This window comes from Paralichthys olivaceus, chromosome 6 (genome assembly GCF_024713975.1).
Source record: "Paralichthys olivaceus isolate ysfri-2021 chromosome 6, ASM2471397v2, whole genome shotgun sequence".
Lineage (NCBI taxonomy): Eukaryota > Metazoa > Chordata > Actinopteri > Pleuronectiformes > Paralichthyidae > Paralichthys > Paralichthys olivaceus.
Window position 1 is genome coordinate 12,419,254 of NC_091098.1, and position 23,054 is coordinate 12,442,307.

General features: G+C 42.2%; 2 protein-coding genes across 4 annotated transcripts in view; one reads left to right on the forward strand and one right to left on the reverse strand.

Moving 5' to 3' along the window:
• Nucleotides 1-489: 489 nt before the first annotated feature.
• On the reverse strand, nt 490-7,495 carry pigt (phosphatidylinositol glycan anchor biosynthesis, class T). Its single transcript, XM_069526056.1, has 11 exons — nt 7,035-7,495; nt 5,791-5,968; nt 4,691-4,818; nt 4,426-4,529; nt 4,049-4,205; nt 3,858-3,955; nt 3,476-3,632; nt 3,101-3,301; nt 2,177-2,342; nt 1,941-2,024; nt 490-1,828 (listed from the first exon to the last, which is right to left on the reverse strand). Exons 1-11 carry the CDS (start codon nt 7,438-7,440, stop codon nt 1,579-1,581), a joined length of 1,929 nt encoding a protein of 642 aa, XP_069382157.1. The 5' UTR covers nt 7,441-7,495; the 3' UTR covers nt 490-1,578.
• Nucleotides 7,496-8,143: 648 nt separating this feature from the next.
• The window catches only part of phactr3a (phosphatase and actin regulator 3a), a 29,966-nt gene continuing 15,055 nt past the window's right edge, over nt 8,144-23,054 (forward strand). For 2 of the 3 annotated variants that reach the window (XM_020089272.2, XM_020089270.2), the window contains exon 1: nt 8,145-8,446. In XM_020089272.2, the coding sequence (XP_019944831.1) occupies nt 8,344-8,446 (103 nt within the window). In that variant the 5' untranslated portion in view covers nt 8,145-8,343. Of the gene's footprint in view, nt 8,447-23,054 lie in introns of all 3 variants that reach the window. The other variant, XM_020089271.2, reaches the window with a different exon arrangement.

Sequence of the window (23,054 nt, forward strand, 5' to 3'; positions counted from 1 at the left end):
TAGTGGCCAGTTCACACTGCTGTACCCTAATCTCCACACCTTAAATAGATGTTTGTATATACAGCCACTTTATACTTTATGAAGTGGGACTAAAGAAGCATACTTGTCTGAAATCATTTGTGCTAAATAAGGTGAAGGATATGTCAGAGAATCGTGAAGGCATGTGTTCCCCTCCTCACGTCTACCGACTTGTTTGGAGAGAAAACATAGTTTGCAGCAGACCAGATATGAACATCACTTATGTGGAATGCTGCTTTTTTCCTTTGTTTTTGTTCCATGCCGTTGCCAAACGTGCTGGGGTGAGAAACGCTGACCGACCAAATACAGAGACGACAGTGTTTGTTCTCTCGGGGTCTGCCAGAAGTGGGGCTGAGTTTGTTTACACAAAAAATGTGGGCACTCAGTGGGAAGTAATGTGGCTCCGGTGCAGTTTGAAACATTAACGTACCTTCTCACACAGCTGGTCATTTGAATGAAAATGTCCCAAAATGTAGTTTGTCAGTTTATTAAAAGGTGATAAATGTGTGTGAGTTTTGACGCACACATACGCAAACAGTGTGGCTTCACACATTCAACGCACTTCAGACCTTTAGACACACAAACATGAGTTGTATGTCAAGCATTAATTGCTTGTCTACCACAAGATACAATTAAACTGCATTTTACTGATGAGGGAAAATGTTACAAACTTAAGGCAATTCTTTTTATTGACCTGCAGACAATTGCATTTAACATTCCAGCATGCTTTCAAGAATTAGTGCAAATTAAATGGTTTAATAAAAGGGTTGTTCCTACTTGCAAGCAAATAAAGTGGTTGCTCAGCGACAACGTTTCAGGGGCCACGTGTTGTTTTATGATTAAAAGTATTACACAACTTGTGTCAAATAAAACGAACCCACCAGGAACCCAAAGTGAGGACTTTACTGCTGTGTTTAGTTTGCTTGGCAGTGGAAACTGGAAACAGAATTTCTGTCATTTGATCTCCTGTCATACCTGAGCTTTGACAAGATGTAACATTCTGACTGGATCAGTGTATTTTCTCTTTCCTTACAGCGAGATGGGAAACAAGAGGTCAGGATGGCAGAATGAGACCAACAGTGTTTTTTTCTATCTCTACTCAGAGATTTAAATAGTGCAGTCTCATCATTGTAGAAACATCTTTTTATCACAGTTTCCACACAGAAACAAAAAGCCTCAATGACACTGTGGAGATATTATGATGTAGTGGAGTTATGGTTTTCTGACATTCATAAAAACACAAAAAAATCAAACAGAACACACTGGTGCAGCGACCACTGCTGCATAATCCACAGCTTTGGTTCCTTCTCCTTGTCAAACAATAACAAACGTCCACAGCTTTTGTCGTTAGCCAACAGGAAATTCTCCTGAATATGTTCATGTTCAAAACTGTTATTCATCCTCTTCCATTCAAAAACAAAACCATGAAGTTGACCTTCAGTCAACATTCACACCAGTGCTCGACTCAGCTTTTCCCTGAATGTCACATGTAACCAGTGGTTTTGCCAAAAGCAAAGCTTCCTTTCGGAAAGCAGAGCCAGTTGGCACCAGCGTCCAGCCTCAGAGGGGCGGCACGCCCCGCATCTTGCGGATGATGTTGGCTATCCGCTTGGCCAATCCTGGGCTGGGCTCTTCTATCTGAAAGCTTCGAGTCAGTAGGTTGTATAGGGAACCGTAACCCACAGCCACCACAGTGCAGGTCAGGCAGATGACATTATAGGGCATGCTGAAGTCTGGGGTTGGCAGGTTGACCAGCAGGGGTTCAGTGTAGACACGCACAAAGTAGCTGGACTCCTCTTTACAGGGAAAACTGGAGGGAGATGGGAAAGTGAATCATTTGCATTTCTAGGAACAGGAACTCAAACACATGAATAAGAAGCGTCACAAGACATTTTCCTCAGAAAAGACACAAATGTACTTACAAGCTGCTAAAAAGGGGACGTTCCCGAGAGCTGTTTGTATCCATGGCGACAATACTTGGTACAAGAGAGCTGATTACTGAAGACCTGCATGTTTAAGAAAGAGATGTTTGCAATTACGAAGGTGAGAGAAAAATGAAAGCCTTGACAATGAATGCAACAAAACCATTTGCTCTTATGCTGCTCAAAATCATAGAGTGACATGAGTGACAGCACGTGAGTCTATTTCAGGAGCTTACCCGACGTAGAAGCCGTGGTTGGGATCGGGGGTGTATTCAGTCCATTTGAGCAGAGCCCTCTCAAACTGCACGGTGACCTCGGTGACGGAGTTGGGAGGAAGCTGGACAAGCATCTCCAGCAGGTGGGGCCTCACACGGTCCTTAGATGGCTGGTAGTGGATGTAGCCTGGTACAGGAAGAGAAAGGTGTAACCAGAGAACTGATTCACTGTTGTGGTATTCATCCACAATCCGTAAGTTACATGCACTGTACATGTGACTATAATGTGACAATAATTTAAAGGTAAAATTCCTGAAAACTAATCACCAAGTGGAAGAAATATCTCCTCCGTTAAAACATTTTTTACCAACACCAACCTGACAGCTTTTATTCCTTTGTATCAGAAAATGTAACTCATGCTCTCCCCCTTGTGGTGCAAAGAAGCAATGGCAAAGAACTACATGAAACAATGTTTTCTGAAGGGAAAGGGAACTGCACATACTGTTACACATGCCGGGTTTGTCACCAATTAAAAAGCATGTAGAGCACATTCCTCCACCAGCCCAACACTCTAAAAGTCATAAATGAATTTGCATTTATTATTCCCCGCATTGTTAAAGAAAAGTAAAAAAAAATCCTTTCACTAAGTTTCATGGAAATCTGTTGAGTTGTTTTATGTCATCTTGATATTAAATAAACGGACAGGGGTGAAAACATAACCTCTTTGGCTGAGGTCATAAGCTTGATTGTGTTTGGGATGTTTGAAAAGACATTTCTCCTGATGAGTTTTATCAGAATATGTGGGAAACTTCTTCCTTGCATATGATAAAACATCTTGTAACCACACAATCATCTGAAATGCTGATGTACATTATGTAGTTTCATGAATATACTTTGTTTGAGGTGTATTTGATTTTTTAAATAAACTTTCTTTAAGTGACTCACTGGGCTTGTTGTCCTTTCCCTTGCTGGTGACAGTGAGCGTGTGAATGTAGAGACGGAGATACCAGGGAACTGAATCCAGCAGCAGCACAGGGAAAGATCTGTACGGGTGATTGTTGTACATCAGTGTGTGAATCTCTCCTGTCTGCAGCCCGTAACCAGCCACATAGCGCTCGCCGTGGAGCAGAGGACGCAGCATGTCACCTAATGAGGAGAGCAAGTGACAAGGGGGTGATTTAATAGATGAAATTGTGGGAAACATCACAGCAGAGACAAGAAATATGATAATAAAAGTTTGACCAATGAACAGGGGACTTTATATAAACCATGTCACTGGAAACAAATACGGGAAATGTCACCATCTGCAGTTCACCTCACCTTCACTGGATTTCCAACGGATCAGCAGGTTGAGGGAGCGCACGGTGCCAAAAGTGATTTGTTGGGTCAGATCGTACACGGAGAAGGTCCGTCTGTCCCCCAGCACCACTGCCTGGCTCAGCAAGGGAGTGGCCGGGCTCAGCTCAAACTGCTCCCCCTGCAGAATGACATCATGTTTGTCTCAAGCAAAATGTATGTGGATCATCTGTTACCGATTATCAAATATAGAAATTATAATCTGTTAGATTTGTTTTAAATGTCTTTGAATATTTCCTCATTGATAAAGGTTTGACAGATGAAAACAAATGTTTTTGCTTTCTGTAAAGTTTGCATTAAGGAAAATAATCAATCAATAGTGGAGTGTATGTTAAGGACATCAAACCTGGGGGTTGTCTGTGACATCGATATAGATTTTACTGGAGGAGGCCAGTGGACAAGCTTCTGTCAGGGTCCGAGAGAACATCTTGAACAGAGACCACTCTGAAGGAGCAAACAGCTTGAATTAACTAACACCAGGAAGATGCAATAAGCTCTTTAGTCCTACTAATGTAGGAAACAGCTCTTTCTCCTCACCTCGTTTGCCCTGTCCAGACGTGTGCAGGTCAAAGACCACGTTCAGCGTCTGTCGGAGCTCCCAGGACGTGGGAGACACAGGTCTGATGTGCACTGCCTGGGAATGAAAACTGCTGTGGAAGAGTTTCTCTGACTTCAGCAGGACAGCGAGACCGGCCTGCAAACATGGCAACGTAATGAAAGAGAAGAAGAAACTGAGTTAGCTGCCGTGATATTCGAGCTCCTGTCTCATCTATAGATGCACACGCTGACCTATAGTTCTGCTATAGTTATAGTTCTATAGTTCTGCCCTCATATATACAGTGTGTGTGTGTGTGTGTATATATATATATATATATATATATATATATATATATATATATATGATACAAACTCACCTTGGATCCACATGGCAAGAGTTTCTTCCATGGTGTCAGATTCTCTGTGCAAACAATCTCTCGTGGGAGGGTGGCATAACGAAGGAAGCGATGGTCTGTCACTTCTAGCTCGACACAAAAACAAAACACTTAGTCTCTACTTAGACAGTAACTATAGCACCTGCATACTGCACTTTAAAACGGCTGATGACACCTATTAGCTCTTGGACAGGTTTATCACTAGGTAGAATTATTCCAAAGGGAGATTGAAAGAGTGTCACTGTACCGTTGACGATTCCCAGTGGTTTGAAGGAAGCACTGGGCTGGACAGTGTTGGTGGAGTCAATGAAGTTGAGTGAAGCACAGAAGATCCCTGACAAAACATTGGTCAGCTCCTTCCATGTGCCATCCACACTGAAAGCAGCAGAAAGAAAGAAAGTCAGTAATATGTCTGAAATGTGTAAATGTCATGTAATTTATAATGAAAACAGATTTAGAGCTTTGACAGCTTTTTCATGTCTGTCATTAAAACAAAGAGGCTCTTAAATGTTTTTAAACGGCCAGATGACACCTTCAAAATATTGTAAATGAAATTTCAAGTAACCATTTTATCCCAGTTTTATTCCTTTCACATATTCATCATAAATCGAAATCTAAATTTCAACTGCATCTTCCCTTTCGGTTCTTGTAGTTTATATTTTCAATGTTAACTTGTTTGTTTGATATTTTAATATATCTCTATCTTTTCTCAATTTCGCTCACTGCTGGAAAACCCTTCACATAAACAGAATAATTAACGGACGTTTTCCAGTACAAACAAAGTGTTGATTTCCACTCAACACTTGCTGTGATGGGTTCTGAAGCTGATTATTATTTGCACAATCAAACTTCTTCTGAAGAAGTGCAAGTTGACAAAGGAGCTTGATTTACCAGCCAGAGACACAACTCTGTATCGTGTTTCTCTGTTCAAGGAATCCACCCTTGGATCCTCATTGTTCTTCACTTGTTTACCAATTAACAGCCTAAATGTTCGCTACCAGAAGTATCGATACTAGCGGACGTAGTGCTTCCCCTTGGGCGAGAGCTTGTGTGTGGTGTGTGTGTGATCGCAACTCCAGGGGAGGATATCAGAGGACATTTAGGCTGAGAACACGGTGTAAATGACGCTGTTTCTAGTCGAATTTGAAGTGCTCACCATTTACTTCAGTTGTATTGGATTCGGCTGCAACACTGTTTACCCCTGAGACTCCAAAAGTGTTTTGTGGACTCCAACACTTCACCCACCCCCCATCCTCAGAGTGGTGAGCAGATAATAAGTGAATATTCATTTGTCTGTAAACTATCCCTTCAAGTCTAACAACAAAACATTTCCCCAGCAGAACTCACTCTGTAACAGAGTCCTGGAACCACACCCAGAGTTCGGCCCCGGGAGGAGATGGCAGAAATGGCTGCCCCCACTGCATGGTCCTCCAGTAGCCCTGTGTGAATGAGATGTGCAGCTCTCGCACTGAAAACTTGGAGATGACCTGGCCCAGAGACTTGGGGAACAACCGGTAGTGGGACACTGAGGAATATAAATAACATTACACAGTTTATGGTTAGATAAATAATTGTCCTGTGACATGTATATGAATAAACAATGGAAAATTCATGGAGTGTGTGCAATTTATGGGCAATGGATATACATGCTTTCAAAGTTTAACAGTGTTGGCTACAGCAGTAATACAAATCACCTTTACTAAAATATCAACGTCCATTTAAAACAATCAGCACAATTGTGATTCATTTCTGCAGGAACAGAAGTATGTGCTCTGTAATAAATAACAAGTAAAAATGCAACTTTTCAGACGTTGGAATGTCAGTAAGGAGAAAACAAAGCAGGTCTAATTCAAAACCTAAAAAAGAAAACTAGACAAAAGCATGTCGCATACGAGGAATCAATTTAAATACTGCTTATTGCGATTTAACCTTTCATGAACTGATTTTGTGTTTGTGAAGAGAGATTTAAACAATTCAATATTTAATGTTGTGATGTTTTTATAACTTATAAGTTGAGTTCCCTTTTTTTTTTTTACAAAATTAAAGATTGTTTGCATTAGAGTTTAAATAAAGTGATGTGGTAAAAGCATGTCTACATGTTTCTATTCAGTAATAACAAAGTTAGATATGTTAACATGTCACGTTTTCACAAACAATTCATCAGGTTTTTACTTGTAAAAGTTAGTGTTAAATTAATAAGAGGTAATGGGATTCGTTGTCTCTAATGAGTCACTAGCAAGTAAGTTAGACACAGTTATTAATTAAAATGAATCAAGTGTGAGAATATACATGTTGATAAAGTTTAGAGAGAGTTTGGTCTAAATGTCCTGCAGCTCGTAGGTTTAATGGTCAAACTGGGAACTGTGTCTGAGCAATGAATGTAAGAGCTAAATAAAATGTCTGGAGAAGACATCACCACGACCTGGCAACCCAAACACTGATCTTAATAATTCATGGTTTATAAATAATCTGTTGAGCATCAGTGTCATGATGTATTCGTCACTGGTTTCAGCTAATACATCACTTGTTGATAAATGATCTGACTCAAATCAAGCAGCATGTGTAAATATCTCTGTTAGCAGTTAGCTTGCCTTTGTTTCCCCTGGTGAAGTCAGTCTCCCACAGGGTGCGGAACTGGAAGCTGGCATAAATATCTCCGGAGTGCAGTGGTCTGACCACCAGCTCCTCCTGGAAGTCATCTTTGGGCCGGGGGGCGGTGGAGGGGGCCGCGGTGTCAGCGGCAGGAGCGTCCTGCTCCTCGGCTGTAGATTCATCCGGAGTCGCCTCTTTCACCTCGGTCGACTCCCACCGCGTCGCCTCCGCCGCGGGCCGCCCGGCTGTGTGTCCCGCTGTCTCGGTCGCTGTTTGCGGACTGTCCGCCGCGGCGACACGGTGGCCATCCGGCGGACTTGTGTCTTGACTCTGTGTGACGGTGATCACCGACAGAACCCAGAGAAACGCCAGCAGAGCCGAGCAGATGCACCTGTGAGCCGCCATCTTTCTCGAGCGGCGGAGCAGCACTTCCGTGTTTGTGCGTCACACGGCGAACCAGCCAATGGGCTGCTTCCATATGTCCAGTGGCTCTGACATGAACCTGCTTTGTTTTAAGCGAAATAATTTGTTGTAATATATCAGTGGTGGATGAAAACACTGAAGCTCTGCGTCCTTTAAATAATGCATTCAAAATAATTATATTTGTTAGGTATGTAAATTATAATTTGAAGGTGAAAGTGGAAAAACATAGGACACAGTGATTTTAATGCACAGCTTGATTTGGGGATTTTGCCTTTTCCTTTACATTTCTTTATTTCACATACCTGGAAATACAATTAATGGAATATTTTTAATGTGACATATAACATTATGAGTTGGTGTACAACATGTGTGTGCTCATAAATATCTGTAATTAACCCATTCGTCATACGTTTCATAAATGCTGGATGAATTTATTGTTATTGCCTCGACATCATCTGGCGTTTTTATGACGCTATTGAACCCACGTTATTATAGTAGATTTTAAACAGATGAAATTTAAATACATGAACAAAGACGCATCAAAATTCAATAAAACATAAAATGCATCAGTGCGTGCAGCATGTTATAGCTGTGTTGAATATTTGGCCGTGTTGCTGGACGGGGACGAGCATCACAGGGGGCACATCACCCCTCCCACATCATCCACACACACACACACGCACGCACGCACACACACACACACGCACACACACACACGGGATTTCTGCTCAGCCATGGCTCCCTGGTAGATGCTCAAAGCGGCTGTTGTCAGAGCAAATTAAATCTGCACCAGCTCGTTGCTTTTCCTCCTCCTGACCTTGCCTGCCTCCGCGTTGAGGGGGTTTTCAATATTTTATCCGGGATTCCTGCGCTGTCTGTCTCCCCATGGCTACATCGGATGGACTAGACGGCTGTCTGCAGCGAGGCAGATCTCAAAGTGACCCGAACATACTCACCGAACCGGGCATCGACCTGGCACACGGCACAGGTAAGACGCGTCATTGTCTGGATCGCCTGTTTTGTGCCATAAACGTGTTCTCATAGGGTGCCGTCTATTTTTTGGCGATGCAGCGGTTTCCATCTCCTCGCGTCTTCCCCCACTGGGATACCTCAGCACCATGGGATAATTAGCGCATACGCTTCCAACCCTGCACGCAAAGATACGAGACCGCATCTGAATAGTGGAGGTGCAAATTGATATTTAATGTTCCATAGCAGCGTGTGTGAATATAGATTTGTGCGTTATGTGCTGTGCACGCCTGTAACCCTTTGCATTGGGTTGTTATGGCTGCCAGTGTTTAGGAATCAGCGTGCGGGGCCGTTTAATGTGAAAATAATAACTATAGTTCAACACCTCACAGTATAGATGGACTATCTGTTGATGTGTGCGTCCTGCTGCATGGTCAGCTCCTCAGATACCGGGTGCATGTGTGCGCCACGGTGCCAGTTTGAGCGCATTTGTTGTGTTTGATGCGAGCCACCATTACTCCTCGTTATTCTGCAGACACATGGGCTTTGACTCTCGGCTGCATTTTTGAAAAAGAAGCACATGCACATCTCATTGTATAGACTGATCTCTGGGTATATTGACTTCTGTGATACCCTCACCCACCCTTCACCACACACATACACTGATCACTGTGGTGTGATCAATGACCCCGGCCTTCCACGTGATGTAGCCTACATAGGTGGAAACCATAGACTGTGGTGGAAACACACCACCCTCAGCACAACCATGCCTCACACAGCAAAGCCATTCACCAATCCACTGATCGATCCTGCAGGTGTGCTTCCTAACATGATGCCTGTGTTTATTATCTCCCTCTGCACTGTTGGCTCTCCCTCTGCATATGGAATAATGAATTGATCTTTCATTAATGAGAGGAGAGCACCAGGGAGCAGTCATGTTCTGCACCTCACCAACCAACAACACACTTCATGTGGCCCTCGTTATGTTTGCTGCAATTTCCTGTCTCATACTGCTTAATTACCAGCATGTTGTTCAAATTCATGGCTTGATTTTTCTTTCTTTTCTTTTTACGTAAGTGTGGTTATTTATGGTCATATTGTGTGGGCCTGAAGAGAGTCAGTGCTTACTCCCACACATGGAGAGTTTTACGCACATGAAGAATGCTCGAGTGAATGATTCAGAAAAAAAAAGTGTCATTCACCTTTCAACTGCTCCCTAATGAATCCTGCAATTTTTTTTCTAATCTCCAAAATCACACCTGTCCGCACTCATCAGCTGCCCCCACAGCAGATATTTTAATGGACCCCCGCTGAATTCAGCCCTCTCCTGTATGGACGATTTAATTCACACATGGGTGGATGTGATAATGTCACACAGGGTCTTTGACACACCTGAATCAACAACGCAGCAGCTTGGCAGATCAGCCGTGCCATCGTGAAGAGAGCTAAAGCGATCAGGGCTCCAGTGACCATCCGCCTTTAACACTGGAGTAGAACACACAACTGTGCTACTACGATGTGAATATAACTGTGCAAATGACAGACACAGTAAACACACTTGTCACTGCATGGACAATGTCAGTGTCTGGTGACCCAAAGTACACAACATCACCCACCCCCTCTCTCTCTGTGTGGATCATCACTGCGCTAGCGTCTGGGACACCAGCCTTTGCCAAAGGATTACTTTGGCAAAGGCTGTCTTTTTCCCCCAACACAGAGGCTCTTGCAGCTGCAGAGGCTGACACTGTATTCATGCACTCACTCCACACTGGGGAGGAGACTCGATGGAGACAGCAGTTACAGCTGACCATCAGAGAAGCTGTTTTTCTTTTTGTCCCTGAATGATGATGCAGTGATAATCAGGAGCCACAGGACAAGGAGACTGTAGAAGTCTCAAGTCATTTGTCCTAACAATCCACTTTTTATTAAGTGCAAAGAAGAACATTTCAAAGTCTTCCTGCTGATTGTTTTCTCCTATTGATGCTGTAACTTTTTACCCTTGTGAAAAAGAATGGAGACCTCCTGCTCCTGCTGTTGATTTACAGGCTTATATTAAAGTTGTTTAGGAGCATACATCTGGACACAGGTGCAGGAGAATAAAAAACTTGTTTAGTCAGTTTGTCCAGACGAGGCCCTTTTAGATTATCCCGCTAATAAAATGTCACTTTCACTCAAACTTCCTCTTAGTCATTGCAGACTGTCGACCAAGGTAATGGTGTGGAGAGGACACCTTGAAGCTGTGTGGACAGGAAGCAGGTCCTAGCAGGTCTGTCCCTGTGGCTTCTCTTCATAAATACATTCTTCTGTCCTGCAGAACAATGGACACAGCCAGAGAAAGAGGGCTAAATCACATGCATATCAGGACAAGTCGAGTGGGAGTATCAGTATAAGTCCCTGTAAATATGGTGTAAATGAAATTTAATATTATTATTATATTTCATTAGGAAATATTGCACAATAGAGAATTTTGGTAAAAGTAAAAAGTGCACATTACACTTTCCCAGAGTTATAGAGGATGTATTTTGTTGCTTTCCCAAACTAAAATATTCAATTCACAACAGAAAAGCAGCATATTCTCCTCCATTAGAAGTGGGAATTAGCAGAAGTTAACAAACTGTGGAAACTAATGATAAAAGTGATCAATAGACGTTTGTTCATCAACTATTGGAATATTGAACAATTGCTGTTGCTGTGAATGACTTCTCCTCCTTCTGCAGTAATTCCTGAAGAAAATAATTTTCCCCTTTTGGGAAGTCAGATAAATGAAAGAGCATTGTCCCTGGAGCTCACAGGGATCAGTCACCTTGCTCAGGATGACATCAGCTCGGGGAATCTTTGCTCACATGGTGGCTTAAACCTGTGAACAGTGGGACCTACTTTGTCCAGTTACAGAACAGCGTCTCACCACTAGTTTACTGATCAGTGGCTTTTTAAGATCTCATCCTTCTCTGCTGGTCTCACTGATAGCTGGATAATCCTCTCAGATCTGACATCAGAAGAACCTCTGAGGATTGCAGGTATAAGTAAAGCCCCCCCACTCTCCTTGTCTTACCAAACCCTTGCGAAAGCCGATATCGGGCCGTGACGATGACTCACCCCAAACCCGAGCAGCGTCTTGTGCATAATACCTCGCTTATGCTACAGGCCCTGATGAGTAAATACGGGAAATTCTGAGTCAGCTGCTCTTATATAATGTGCTCCCCATTTAACAAAGCTTTGTTTAAAATGAAGGCGTAACATTGTACACGAAATGGCTTTAGCGCCACAGGAATTCCTTACATAAGCAGAATGGATTTAAAGCAAATCAGTTTTAACATCTGAATGAGCAGCTTTGGCATGAAACAGTGACAGAGATGCAGACATAAATAGAGCATTCATATTCATACAAATGACACTGTCTCTGTCATTCAGAGAATCTGAATCACAAACGAATATCCCTTTGTTCAGTAGGAAAAGAAAAGTTAAAGATGGTGCAGAAACACAGAGGCCAGCTTGGTCCTGCAGGCTGTGAACTAGATGCATCTTTTATATGTGTCCGCTTTATAATGAGGCATTTGAAGACCCTCAACAGAGTGTAAGAGGGAATTATGTGGTTATAGTGGTGTTTGGTGTGGCTGTCTATCTCACCAGCCTTTTTTAAATGATTTTCAACATCCTCTTTATTACAGAGACAGGATGTGAACTTGTTGCATTCCTCTGTGGATGAGGTGGGTGAATAAAACAGCGGGAGAACAACGGTGACTGCGAAGTGAGAAGTTGTTTTTGTTCTAAAAACGTGAGAAGTGAGAATCAGGCACCAGAAAATAACTCCTCTCCTACACTTTAGTCTGTAAATATCTCAGAATGACACCACGCTGTGTGTGTGTGTCCATGTCGTCACTCTTACGAAGCAGAAACACACCGCAACACATTCAAATTAAGTATTAAGTGTCTAAGGAGGAGATTTGAAGTGAAATTTTAAATACATTTAAGTTACAATAATTTGGATTTGAGTATTCCTGTGTTTTCAGTCATTACAGAGATTGATGCACAGTATTGTGGGACAAATACAGATTTTAATATTTAATATGGCTCCATTATACACAGGCTATAGCACAGTTAAAAGTAAATTAACCCTTATTAGAGTTGAAACAATTAATCAGTTGATTAATTGGCTGCTTTTTTTGCTAACTGATAAATTGTCATTGTTTCATTACTCTTTTGTATCATTGTAAACTAGAGGTGTTCTGATACTGATATCAGTATTGGAAATGCCTCCGACTGAAACTGCTGGGCCAGGCAACAAAGAGTGTGTGAATCTATGTATTGATCACGTCTTTAAAGTTTATTTGTTTCACCCAAAGAACTGCAACTTCTTTTCCTGGAAATAACTTCTTCTTTGCCGCTTCAAAATATCAGTCACGCTGCTCTGCCACTGACGAGTGCTGTCTTTAGAGTGGCAGGGAGAAGAAGTGATATCCAGTAGTTGATTGTCAGCCACAGCAAGCTGAAATGTCAGCAATTTGATAATATTTCATGTTGGAAAGTCCACAAGTAGACTTCATTTTTGAGTGTTGCCAATTATAATCTCATGAAGCATTTGAACAACCATTGAAATAAAGAGCACAAGGACTTCACCAAGGTGAAGGGAAAAATAATCTGTGTTCTTTTTTAGTTAATAATGTCAAACTAGATAATAAAAGGAGCTCTACAGCATTAATTCTCTGTATGTATTTGTTTTTCAAAGGGTTTAACCTGAGCCAGGTCATACAACAATGATAGCAGTCATCACTTCCATATATGGGGCTAGTAGGATACAGCTGTTAAAATTCATTATGGAAGTTGTTGCTTTCTTTTATGGACTGTTACCGGATCAGTACTTTATATCTGCATACATGCAAAGTCCAGGTACTGTATAGGGAAGGGAAAAATGTTATCGGAACATCTCTACTGTAAACTGGGTATCTTTGGGCTCAGGACTGTTGGATTGACAAAACAACACAGATGAAAACATCACCTTTGATTCTACGATGAACATTTATCAAATTTTTAATGACCTTTTACAGACAAAATCAATTTTCCAAGAAAATCCGACCAGCACAGTACTTGATATTGAAAACAATTATTGGGCACAGTGAAATTTCCATCTCCTGCTTTTGGTTTTTTTTCGGTTTTGATTCAGTTTTTGCAAAAACAATAAGACACAAGAACACATCAAGTCACACGAACACAAACAAGATTACAGTTTCATCTTGATAGACAGTGCAGATATACAGGAGCTCGATTTTTCGGAGGAGCCACCTGCACTGCATGGCATCAAACTTTGCCTAATTAGGTCCTTACTTCCTGTTTTCATTAAGCGTGGCTGTGATCCTCGTCACGACCTATTCATCATGGTCAGCCTTAAGGGACTGTGAGTCAGTCAAGGCCACCTGTTAGTAGTGGCCACTGGGGAGATATTCATTTCTCTCCTCCATGATGGGAAGAGGTCCCCACAGAGGCCAAGAAGAAATGTTCAGCCATGGAGAGTCAGAGATAAGCTTTCCTGTCGTCTGTACTCAGTATCATGGAATCTCTCTATTTATATTGTTGTTTATTATTAATTGATGTTGTCGAGACTGTGGGAAGCAAATCTTCCAACAGGATTCACACTGCGATAGTGATGCATATCTGCCAGTACATTGTCGCAAGCGATGACTCATTCAGTCACTTACAGAGTTTACTGTATTCGGTAAGAGTGGGCGATGAGAAGAAAGATGCCCATTAACACCTGATATTAAAAAGTTACTGGAAACTAATTGAACAATATGAATGAATGAGATGAAAAGCTTGGTAGAAGATTCCACACAGTTTTAATTTGTTTCAGTGCTACTTGGGGTATATACACACATCACCAATAATAATAATAATAACTCTGCTGCATGTTTGTTTGTCAGAGTCTCGCATCCATTTAAAGATATTCAAACAAACATAAACCCCACTGAGCCATGAGCTTTTAGTAGTTTCACTATGAGGCCACAAAAGAAACCGTCCTATGAAAACGCACTCATTTCTGTCCCTTTACACAACTGGATGATGTTTGGTCACACTGTGGCTCCATGTCCGATGAGTAGTGAGCAGGGATAAGCTGCATCCAGACACCTTGTTGAGCTCTGTTCTCTGTGGACGCTTCTGTCCTCCAGCAGCCCATGAAAATGGAGCACAAAAATGACGACAACAACAAAAGCCCTACATCATGCCTGCTCCCTGTGGATGTGGGAGCAGATTAGGAATTTTGACAGTGTTGGAGCCATTTGTTGCTGCAGCTGTGGTTTGCATGCGTGCACCTGTGTGTTTTTTTTGGGCTTGTGCATCCATGTGCACATGAATCTTGCAAGAGAACTTGCAGGTCTGTGCAGACGCGTGCTATGTAAAAAAAATAAATAAAATAAAATCACAGGAGGAATGTGCTAGGAGCTGACTGTCAGGCAGCTGAGCAGACAGCTCACAGAGAAGGAAGATCCGAGCAGCCCTGCACACCTTTTAGAGACCCCAGCATAAAAGCAGAACGTAATGGAGCTATTTATCCTCCAAAGGCTGAGGTTAAATGGAGATCAGGAAGTTGCATGCTCGATGGTGTGAAGGGTAAAGAGCTGAGAGAGGAAACTCCTCTGGGCATCGTGTCTGGGAAATAGTGGAGACACATTTTAAAGGAAGGAGAAGAAAAGAAGCTGCAGAGAAAAGGTCAGGAGGAAACTGAGTCAGTGAGGCAGAGGAGATGGAGGAGAGGGAAACAGAGCATGGAGAGAAAGAGACGAGGGGGCAGCGGCCTGCGTTGAAAGAAAGCCAAGAAGTTGTCCTCATTGCTAACTGGCTATGTTGAGATGATGGATGGTCTATAGGAGGCCATTAACAAAGAGGCAGAGGCTGTGTGGTCCTGATTTGGAAAGTCTCTGCATCAGCTCCAGCATCCAGACAGTTTTCCACAGATCCTCTAGATTTTAAAGTGTAAATATAAAAGCAAATTTCTTCTGCTTTGTTAAAAAAAAAGATTTCCGATGTCTTTGAAAGACTCTATAAGTAAAGAAAGACCTATTCATCATTCTTGTTCCCACCTCTCCAGGGTCAATAAACCACAGCCCTCACACTTTTAGTCCATAACTCACACTTAGATGTATTGTATCTTCACCTGTTTGTAGCCCCAGTGTCCCTCTGTCCTCACAAACCTGCCTGATTCAATATGGGATAGATGAAGAAAACAGAGTGGATTCCCAGGACTTAGAAACCGGGGGGGAAAGGAAGGAAGCACAGGTTAAGGACGGAGTGAGAACAAAAGAGAAGGGGAACCTGAGGTAGGTAAGTTAGGGGAGGTGAGAGACGTTACAGCCGGCTGACAGGAAGTGGTTTGAGGGAGGCCTTCCATGGAGTGACTGTTTGATATAGGCACTTACACCACAGTGTTATTGAGCATCTCCATCAGGGCCTCTCAGGAGATGGTAAATGAAATGCATAGCGAGATCAGATAACTGTACTAGAAGGAAAACAGTCATAAATGGGAAATGGTTCAAAGCTTTTTATTGTGTTGCTGGAGGTGTGTGAACTACGAAGAGAATCTAGCATAAAATCTACTAAATACTCTGAAATTTTGCAAGTTTTTGTCATTGGTCCACTGATGGGCCTTTGTACAATCAACTTGAACCTAAAATGATCCTATGTACCCTTTATTGTGCATTTTGAGTCATGTGGGTTCAGAGTTTCACTACTCACCCCCCAAATCATCCCACTAATAGGAGATAAATGCCAAATAGCTTCTGGTTCATGCTTCTTCAGTGTGAGGATCTGCTTCTTTTCTCTACCCATTGTTAATGCAGATTTAATATTGGTGGGATTTGAATAATGGTTGAACAAAACAAGCAATACAATACGAATTTGATCATGCTATAAATAAAAAGGAAATATATTGTATTTGATTGTGAACAAGGAGTGAGTTTAGACTTGAGTCTCTTGTATTATAGCAGAGTGAGTCTCAGCACCATGGACAGCACCAGCCTGAAGAGTGTGTCCTGGTTCCTGATGCCGACTCGACCAAACTCTTTATCTGCTGGCAAACAGGCCTGGTTATTTTTTCATTTTCATTTTTTTTGTACTGATGACACATTAATGTTGAAAGCAAATTGTGCAGATACAAGCAAACATTTCCATTTAATTTGATTATCCCGTACATCTATGTTAGCCAAAAGTCCCAATCCAGTCCCTTTTGAACTGTGACTGAAACTGTGGCCAAGCCTGTTGTACAGAGTATGAGATCGGTATTGATGAGTAAGTGGCTTCTAGCAACTTCTTCAGGGACACAGTCGTGACCCAAACCTGCTACCAGATATTGTCTTTTTCACTGTGGAAGCATCAGAACAACTGCAGCCTGTGTCGTCACACAGTAGAATGTGTTTCAGTAAGTGGGCAAAATCTTTAGTAGACACTTTCCCAGTCTGCCATCAGTACCAAACGCCTCTCGCACCAGACTTTACTGGTGAAGTGACTCATGTTTTACTCTAAACTTAACAAAGCATTTATCAAAACAACATTTATTCTATTCATATAATTCCAGGCAAGATATACAGAAGATGACTGCCGTATAGGCCTTAGACTTAGCTGCTGTCATGTAGTGATATCATCATAACACACACATATACATCCGTCTTTGTATAGAACTAAGACGTAGTGTATTTGCTTAAACCCATAGCCTCAGTATGTCTTCCATGATATGCATGACATGGCCATTGACATGGTTATTACATGGTGTAAAGGAAGAAATAACCATGCATGTAACGTCTGGCCTTTTCAAGTATATCCAAATATCTGTGATGAATGAGGTTAGCGGACATTTAGTGCACTGACTCGTGTCTGCACAGTCTGGCGTCACAAAATGAGTTGCTGGCCACTGTTCATCTTGGCCCTGCATGATCTACGTGAGGTCCAGCACAGGGGATAAATGCAGCTTTTCGGACAATAACATGCTTAAAAAAATGCCATGCTATTTTTAACTCGACTTTTGTGCCTTGCTTGAGGAGTAGCAGATTTGCCATCTACTGTGCAACACGGCAACCTGTTCTATTTCCACAGCTGCACACTTGAGGGAATCTGTAAGTGGGAGTGAGTCGCATCCTTGCTGTGGGAACCTGTTAGCAGATTAGGTGCTAACAGTGGAGATGTGTGCTGTTCCTCTGCGTGCGTACCACTGTCTACTGAGACCACAACACACTCTCCGTTCCTGCAGAGGGACAGAAGCCCAGTGGAACTGAGCTACCAGCTGCAGTAGAAAGTGTAGACACAAGAACGTACACACAAATGCTCACACTCATCATGGCTGCACAATCTCAGTGTCACACTTTGTTTGAATATTTCAGGCTTTGACACAAATCAGTGGAAATAACAGGAATAAATTACACACCGTCGCTCACCCACCTGAGTCTTTCACTAGCCTCGCTGCCACAGCTAACTCACCTGTGCGTAAATCTTGAGGGGGACTGCTCACATATTATCCCAAGCAATTAAAAATGACTGAGTAAGTAGGAGATGGGATACGTTGATACAAGCAATGACCTTTTCTTCCTGAGCAAGTCTTTTTAAAGATGAGACTTTCTGATATTTTTTAGTCAGCACCGTCTAAAAGTGTAATTTTATAATTAGAAAAAAGCCTCTCTGTCAAGAGGCGACTCCATTGCGAGCAGCACTTTTGAATATATGAGCGGACAAATGAGTCAATAGAAATCTCGCAGCTTGTTAGATTAATGTGATAGACAGCGGGAACAGCCTAAGGTATGAAGACCAAGACTTCCATTACTTGATTGGCAGGAGCCTTTTGATGGAATAAGATGAGATTTCTTATAACATGAACGTAGCTGAAAGCTTTACTATGGGTCTTCCTCTTCTTCTAATGATGGTGGTTGTGGTTGGGGGAGCGGGTCAGAATGACACTTTCTAAGGCTCGCATTATTGCGAAGGTGACAGGAAAAGCACTTTAAGCAGGCATGTTTTGGTCCACTGGGTGGATGTGATGGCTGCAGTGGGGGATGGAGAGGGGACAGCGCCTGGGTCTACATGTGTATATACACTGTGTGCTTTCGCATGTGTGTGTGTCTGGAGTTATCATCTATATTTTGAAAACTATTTTTAACATTAGAGGGCAACTGCACAAACTTTCACTAATATGTTACAGTTGCTTTGAAACACTCCTACTGAATATAAAGACAATTAGTTATACTTATACTGGACACACCTACATACTGTGAGCAGTTTTAGTATTTCACATCAGATTTCTGTATTTGCATTTTATCTGTTTTAGCTCGGCTGGCAAGGGGTGATGTATGACACATGTCATTTACCTGTGTCACAGTTTTCAATTGTCACTGTGTTGTTTGTTTTTGTAGGTAAAGTAGTGATATAGTATTGCAATCAAGTTATCAGATCAATGAGAGTCAGATTTATAAAAAGATTGGTCAACTATGGAACAGAGGATGAGATATTCGATTACTCCCGAAGATACGATTCGCAACACAATGCTAAAATCTGTTAAGATACGATATGTTATGCTATGATACAATAAAGTACAATATTCTACTGTATGTTTCAATACAACACTTCAGATACGACATGAGGCTAACGACACAATATTATTTGATACAATACTTCAGATACCATATGATACAACGCAGAGAGCCTTCCTGCAATCACCACCACTCTATGCTACATTTATTTTTGTCCAGAAAGTGTGAACTCACTATGAAACCAGTGAAGAAGTCGCCCTTAGATCTGTGTTCCTCCTTGTTGAGGCTGCAGCAAAGGCTTACACGTGAAGCCACCCACTAGCCCTCATTCTCAACATCAACATATGGTGACAAACAAGGGCCTCAGGCTCTTCCTATTGGCTGCTGGCCTCACTGACATCATTTCACTCTCTTGATGCCAGTAGCCCACACGCTGGAGTTTCACAATTCGGCTGTATTCACATAGATGATCTGGAGGCTTGGCCTTTGCAGACTCATGTGGCCTTACACCGTGATACCCTGTCCTCTCGGAAATCAGTTTCATCCTACAAGTTGCACTACTCAACATCCCTGTGTGGATGAGCCATCTGCGTTTACCTCAGGAACACAGTTACTTCAGATTTGTTAAGGCCAGGACTTATTTATTAGAGCTAATGTAGACTCATCAGTTAAATATTATGTTTTTTTTCCTTTATTTCTATTAAGTTAATTCAGCATAGATTGTACAATGAAAATGTTGTATTATCGACTATTCTCTCCTTGGCTAATGAAGTATATTGTTGTATAAAGGATACATCTGTTAGAAGAATGAAAGCTTTATAAGAGAAAGCTTTCAGATATTATTCATATCCATGTTGAGGGGACTTTGCTCTTGCTCCTGAATAGAGTCATTTTGTGTAAGTGTTCATTATTCCATCTACTCTGCCTTTTATGAAAACACTATAGCTGACCACTGCCATTCTTGATCTCAGCCTCTCTTTCTCATTCCCACTCTTTCTTTTTACACTGCTTCAGCTCGTCTTCCGCCCACTCTCGTTAGATTCGTTAGCTGGGTGTCCTGATTGTGGCTCAGCCCCTGAGGCAGTGGGGCTACAGACAGATGGCAGCACAGTTGTAAAGCCAGGGGGGTAAAGAGAAGAGGGTAGCTGGCGTTGCGGTGGCTAAGGAGGTGCTCCATTCAAGGGCACATAGTCAGTTGCCTGGGTGGAAGGAGCAGGCGGCTGGAGCAAGGAGCCGAGGATCTACAGGGCCTGCAGAGATGATGGGAGTCAAGGGTCCGTCTATTGTTAATTATAGCTGTGATAAGAACACTGAAGCACAAATACAGTGTTTAGCATGAAAGGCTGTTTCAATATTTATTATGTGCTATAAGTTAGAGAGAGAGATACTTGCAGCAGATAAAGTCCAATATATATGAATGTAATGCTAATGTATTGTGCAAGGTGGTATAAAACATAATTGATCTATACTAAGATTTGCTGTTTATCAAGTGTTTGTCATTCTCTGCTGATACAGAAGAGTTTAAAACCACAACCTTCACTCAGGATCAATAATCTTTATTTAAACTTAACAGAAAAATAATGGGACATTTATCATGAGAATTAAAGAATCCACTGGTATAAAAAAGTTGATCAAATGTTTGGCCATATTACCCAGCCCTACATGCAAAAGGACATTTCCTTCCTCTAAGCAACTTCCTCTAGTTCTTACAGCATAAGAGGACAGATTCTTTTAAGCTCATCCAACAGGTCAACAGAAATAGTATTTTATTGTGAAGGAGAGTGCTCCTGACTGTGCTCATTTTCGGTTGTAAATGTTCCGCTGTAACTTGAAGGATGAATAGTACTTTTCACTGTTCAAGGCCCTTTCAGCTTTTATATTCCTGAGTGCGGATTCCTGTGGAAAGGTTTAAACACCTGCTTGTGAAATAAGAGGATAAGTACTTCATATTTGTTGTAACAACTTGTAATTCAGATAAGTAATGCAACAACAACATCATTCAGTCCCAGTGAGCTAATGGAGTGATGATTTATTCTGCTTTATCATACCCTTTAATTCTTTATGGTCAACACACACAAACAGATGCAGAATCATTCATATCAGCAAACCAAGATTTTGTCCCTTACAATGTCTCTGCTGAAACAAAACTAAAGATATTTCACATCTCAGTGTGAAACCCTTTCATTGAAAAATCTGAAACACATTCAGAAATGCAGTATCACAGCAGAACAGAAGAGACTCCACTTAACACGTCATATAATATTAGAGAAAAACCTATTCCTGTTGCTTAGTTCTCACATTGGGCACTTGGGAGGAGGGATATTGTCAGCGTGAGCATGTGGGGGAGAGGTCTTATACTCCTGAATGTGCTGACAAGCTGGTTAAGTGGGGTGTGGTCCCTGGTGGCACGCTAAAGCGCTCTGTTTTAGTTTTCTTGCCAAGTTACATTATCATAGTCGATTTTATTCCACTCTTTAATCATTTCTGAGCTCACACTGCACTAATGCAGCGTGAAGCTGAGCAGTCATAGGGAACATTTGCCTGCATTGAGGGTTTACATCACATATTTCTTTTTTTTTCTTTAATTTAATCTTTTATTTTTTGTGGAGACATGACACCACCCAGCATGTGTGTTGGAGAGCACCAAAACACACTGCATCAGCATGACACACGGATTTAACAAATCCTATTTGCATTGCTATATTAATTAGAATGGCACATCATCGCCACATGGTGCATGTCGTCCATTCATGCTTATCTGACACACATTTGGATACATCCTCATCCAGCGGATGAATTCAATCTCTGTGTGCATGCTTGTGTTTTCACCTAATTCCCGGGCTCTGCTCGGACTCCTGTCATTTTCTCTGAGCAACCTCCCCTTCTATGAAAAATGAAGTTACTTGATATGCATTATAAATAGCTGCTCCGTGATTGGACGAGCCCAGATTCTCCTGGAAGCTCTTCCGTATAGCAACAGCCCCCTCCCATCTCTCCTTCTAGCCTCTTTTCCCTGGAATCCCCTTCTCTGTATCCCCCCCTCCTTCCAATCTCCTTCACTCTCTCAAACCGCAGACAGATCTCGTCCTCCATGTGGCTTCAACCCCTTACCCACAATGCACTAGGTGCTGCTACGGCTTTAGATGTGGCAGGCAGTGTCTGTGCAGGGGGTTTCTCGCCTCTTTTCTCTCCTCCTCTCCTCCAAGCTACAGACCGGCTGACTCCTCCCGCTGGCTCCCACTGCTGCGGCAGCATCTGGATGTGGTCGCCATGGCAACAGCAGCAGGCCTGACCCCACCTTCTCTCCCTTTCTCCACATGCACACAATCTCTCTCTCTCTCTCTCTCTCTTTCTCATCCTCTCACACAGACGCCTCTACCCCTCCTACTCCCCCTCTCCTTCTCTTAAGCTTTTTTTTCTCTGTGGGGTGCGTTTCCTTCAAGCTTGACCTGGATTCTGCGTGAGGCGTCACGTCCGCCACGCTGAATGTGTGACAGTAGTGATGATGACACAGTGAGTGCATGGTCAACCGACCTGTTTCCAGAGTCTTGAAAGGTCAAAAACTCAAACTGGAAAATATCCCTTTTTGTGTCATCTCTTCTGTTTTCTTTCTTATCCTACATTTATTTTTCTTTCTTTGGCTGTGCCTTTTGTCTGCTTGCAAACCCCCTTTTCTCTTACCACCCTCTTTTTCTTCCTGTCTCACCTACTTTTTCTTTTTATCTCTTTCCATGTCCCCCTATCGCTTTCTCCTTTCCTCTCCTTCCTTCTTTCTCCCCTCCTCTCTTCTTCTCTCCCCTCCTCCAACAATATCTATCCATGTGCTTCAGGGAAGAAACAAGGGGCTGCAAAAAAAAAAATCATGTAAAGGAGTCAGCTGTATCCTCCCTCCTCCATCATCACTGCACTCCACATCACACCCCGAGCCACTCTACGAACCCCTCCTCTTCCTCCCCCCCATCACAAATCCTTGCCTCCTCCTCGGCTGAATATTTGAACAAAGATTTATCAGTCTCCTGAAGGCAGCTATAGCTCTGTTTTTGTCACATTGACGTATGTAGCTCAAAAATACACAGCGTTTATTGTGCATTTCCTCTTTCTTGGCTGTCTTTGTGACTCTAGATG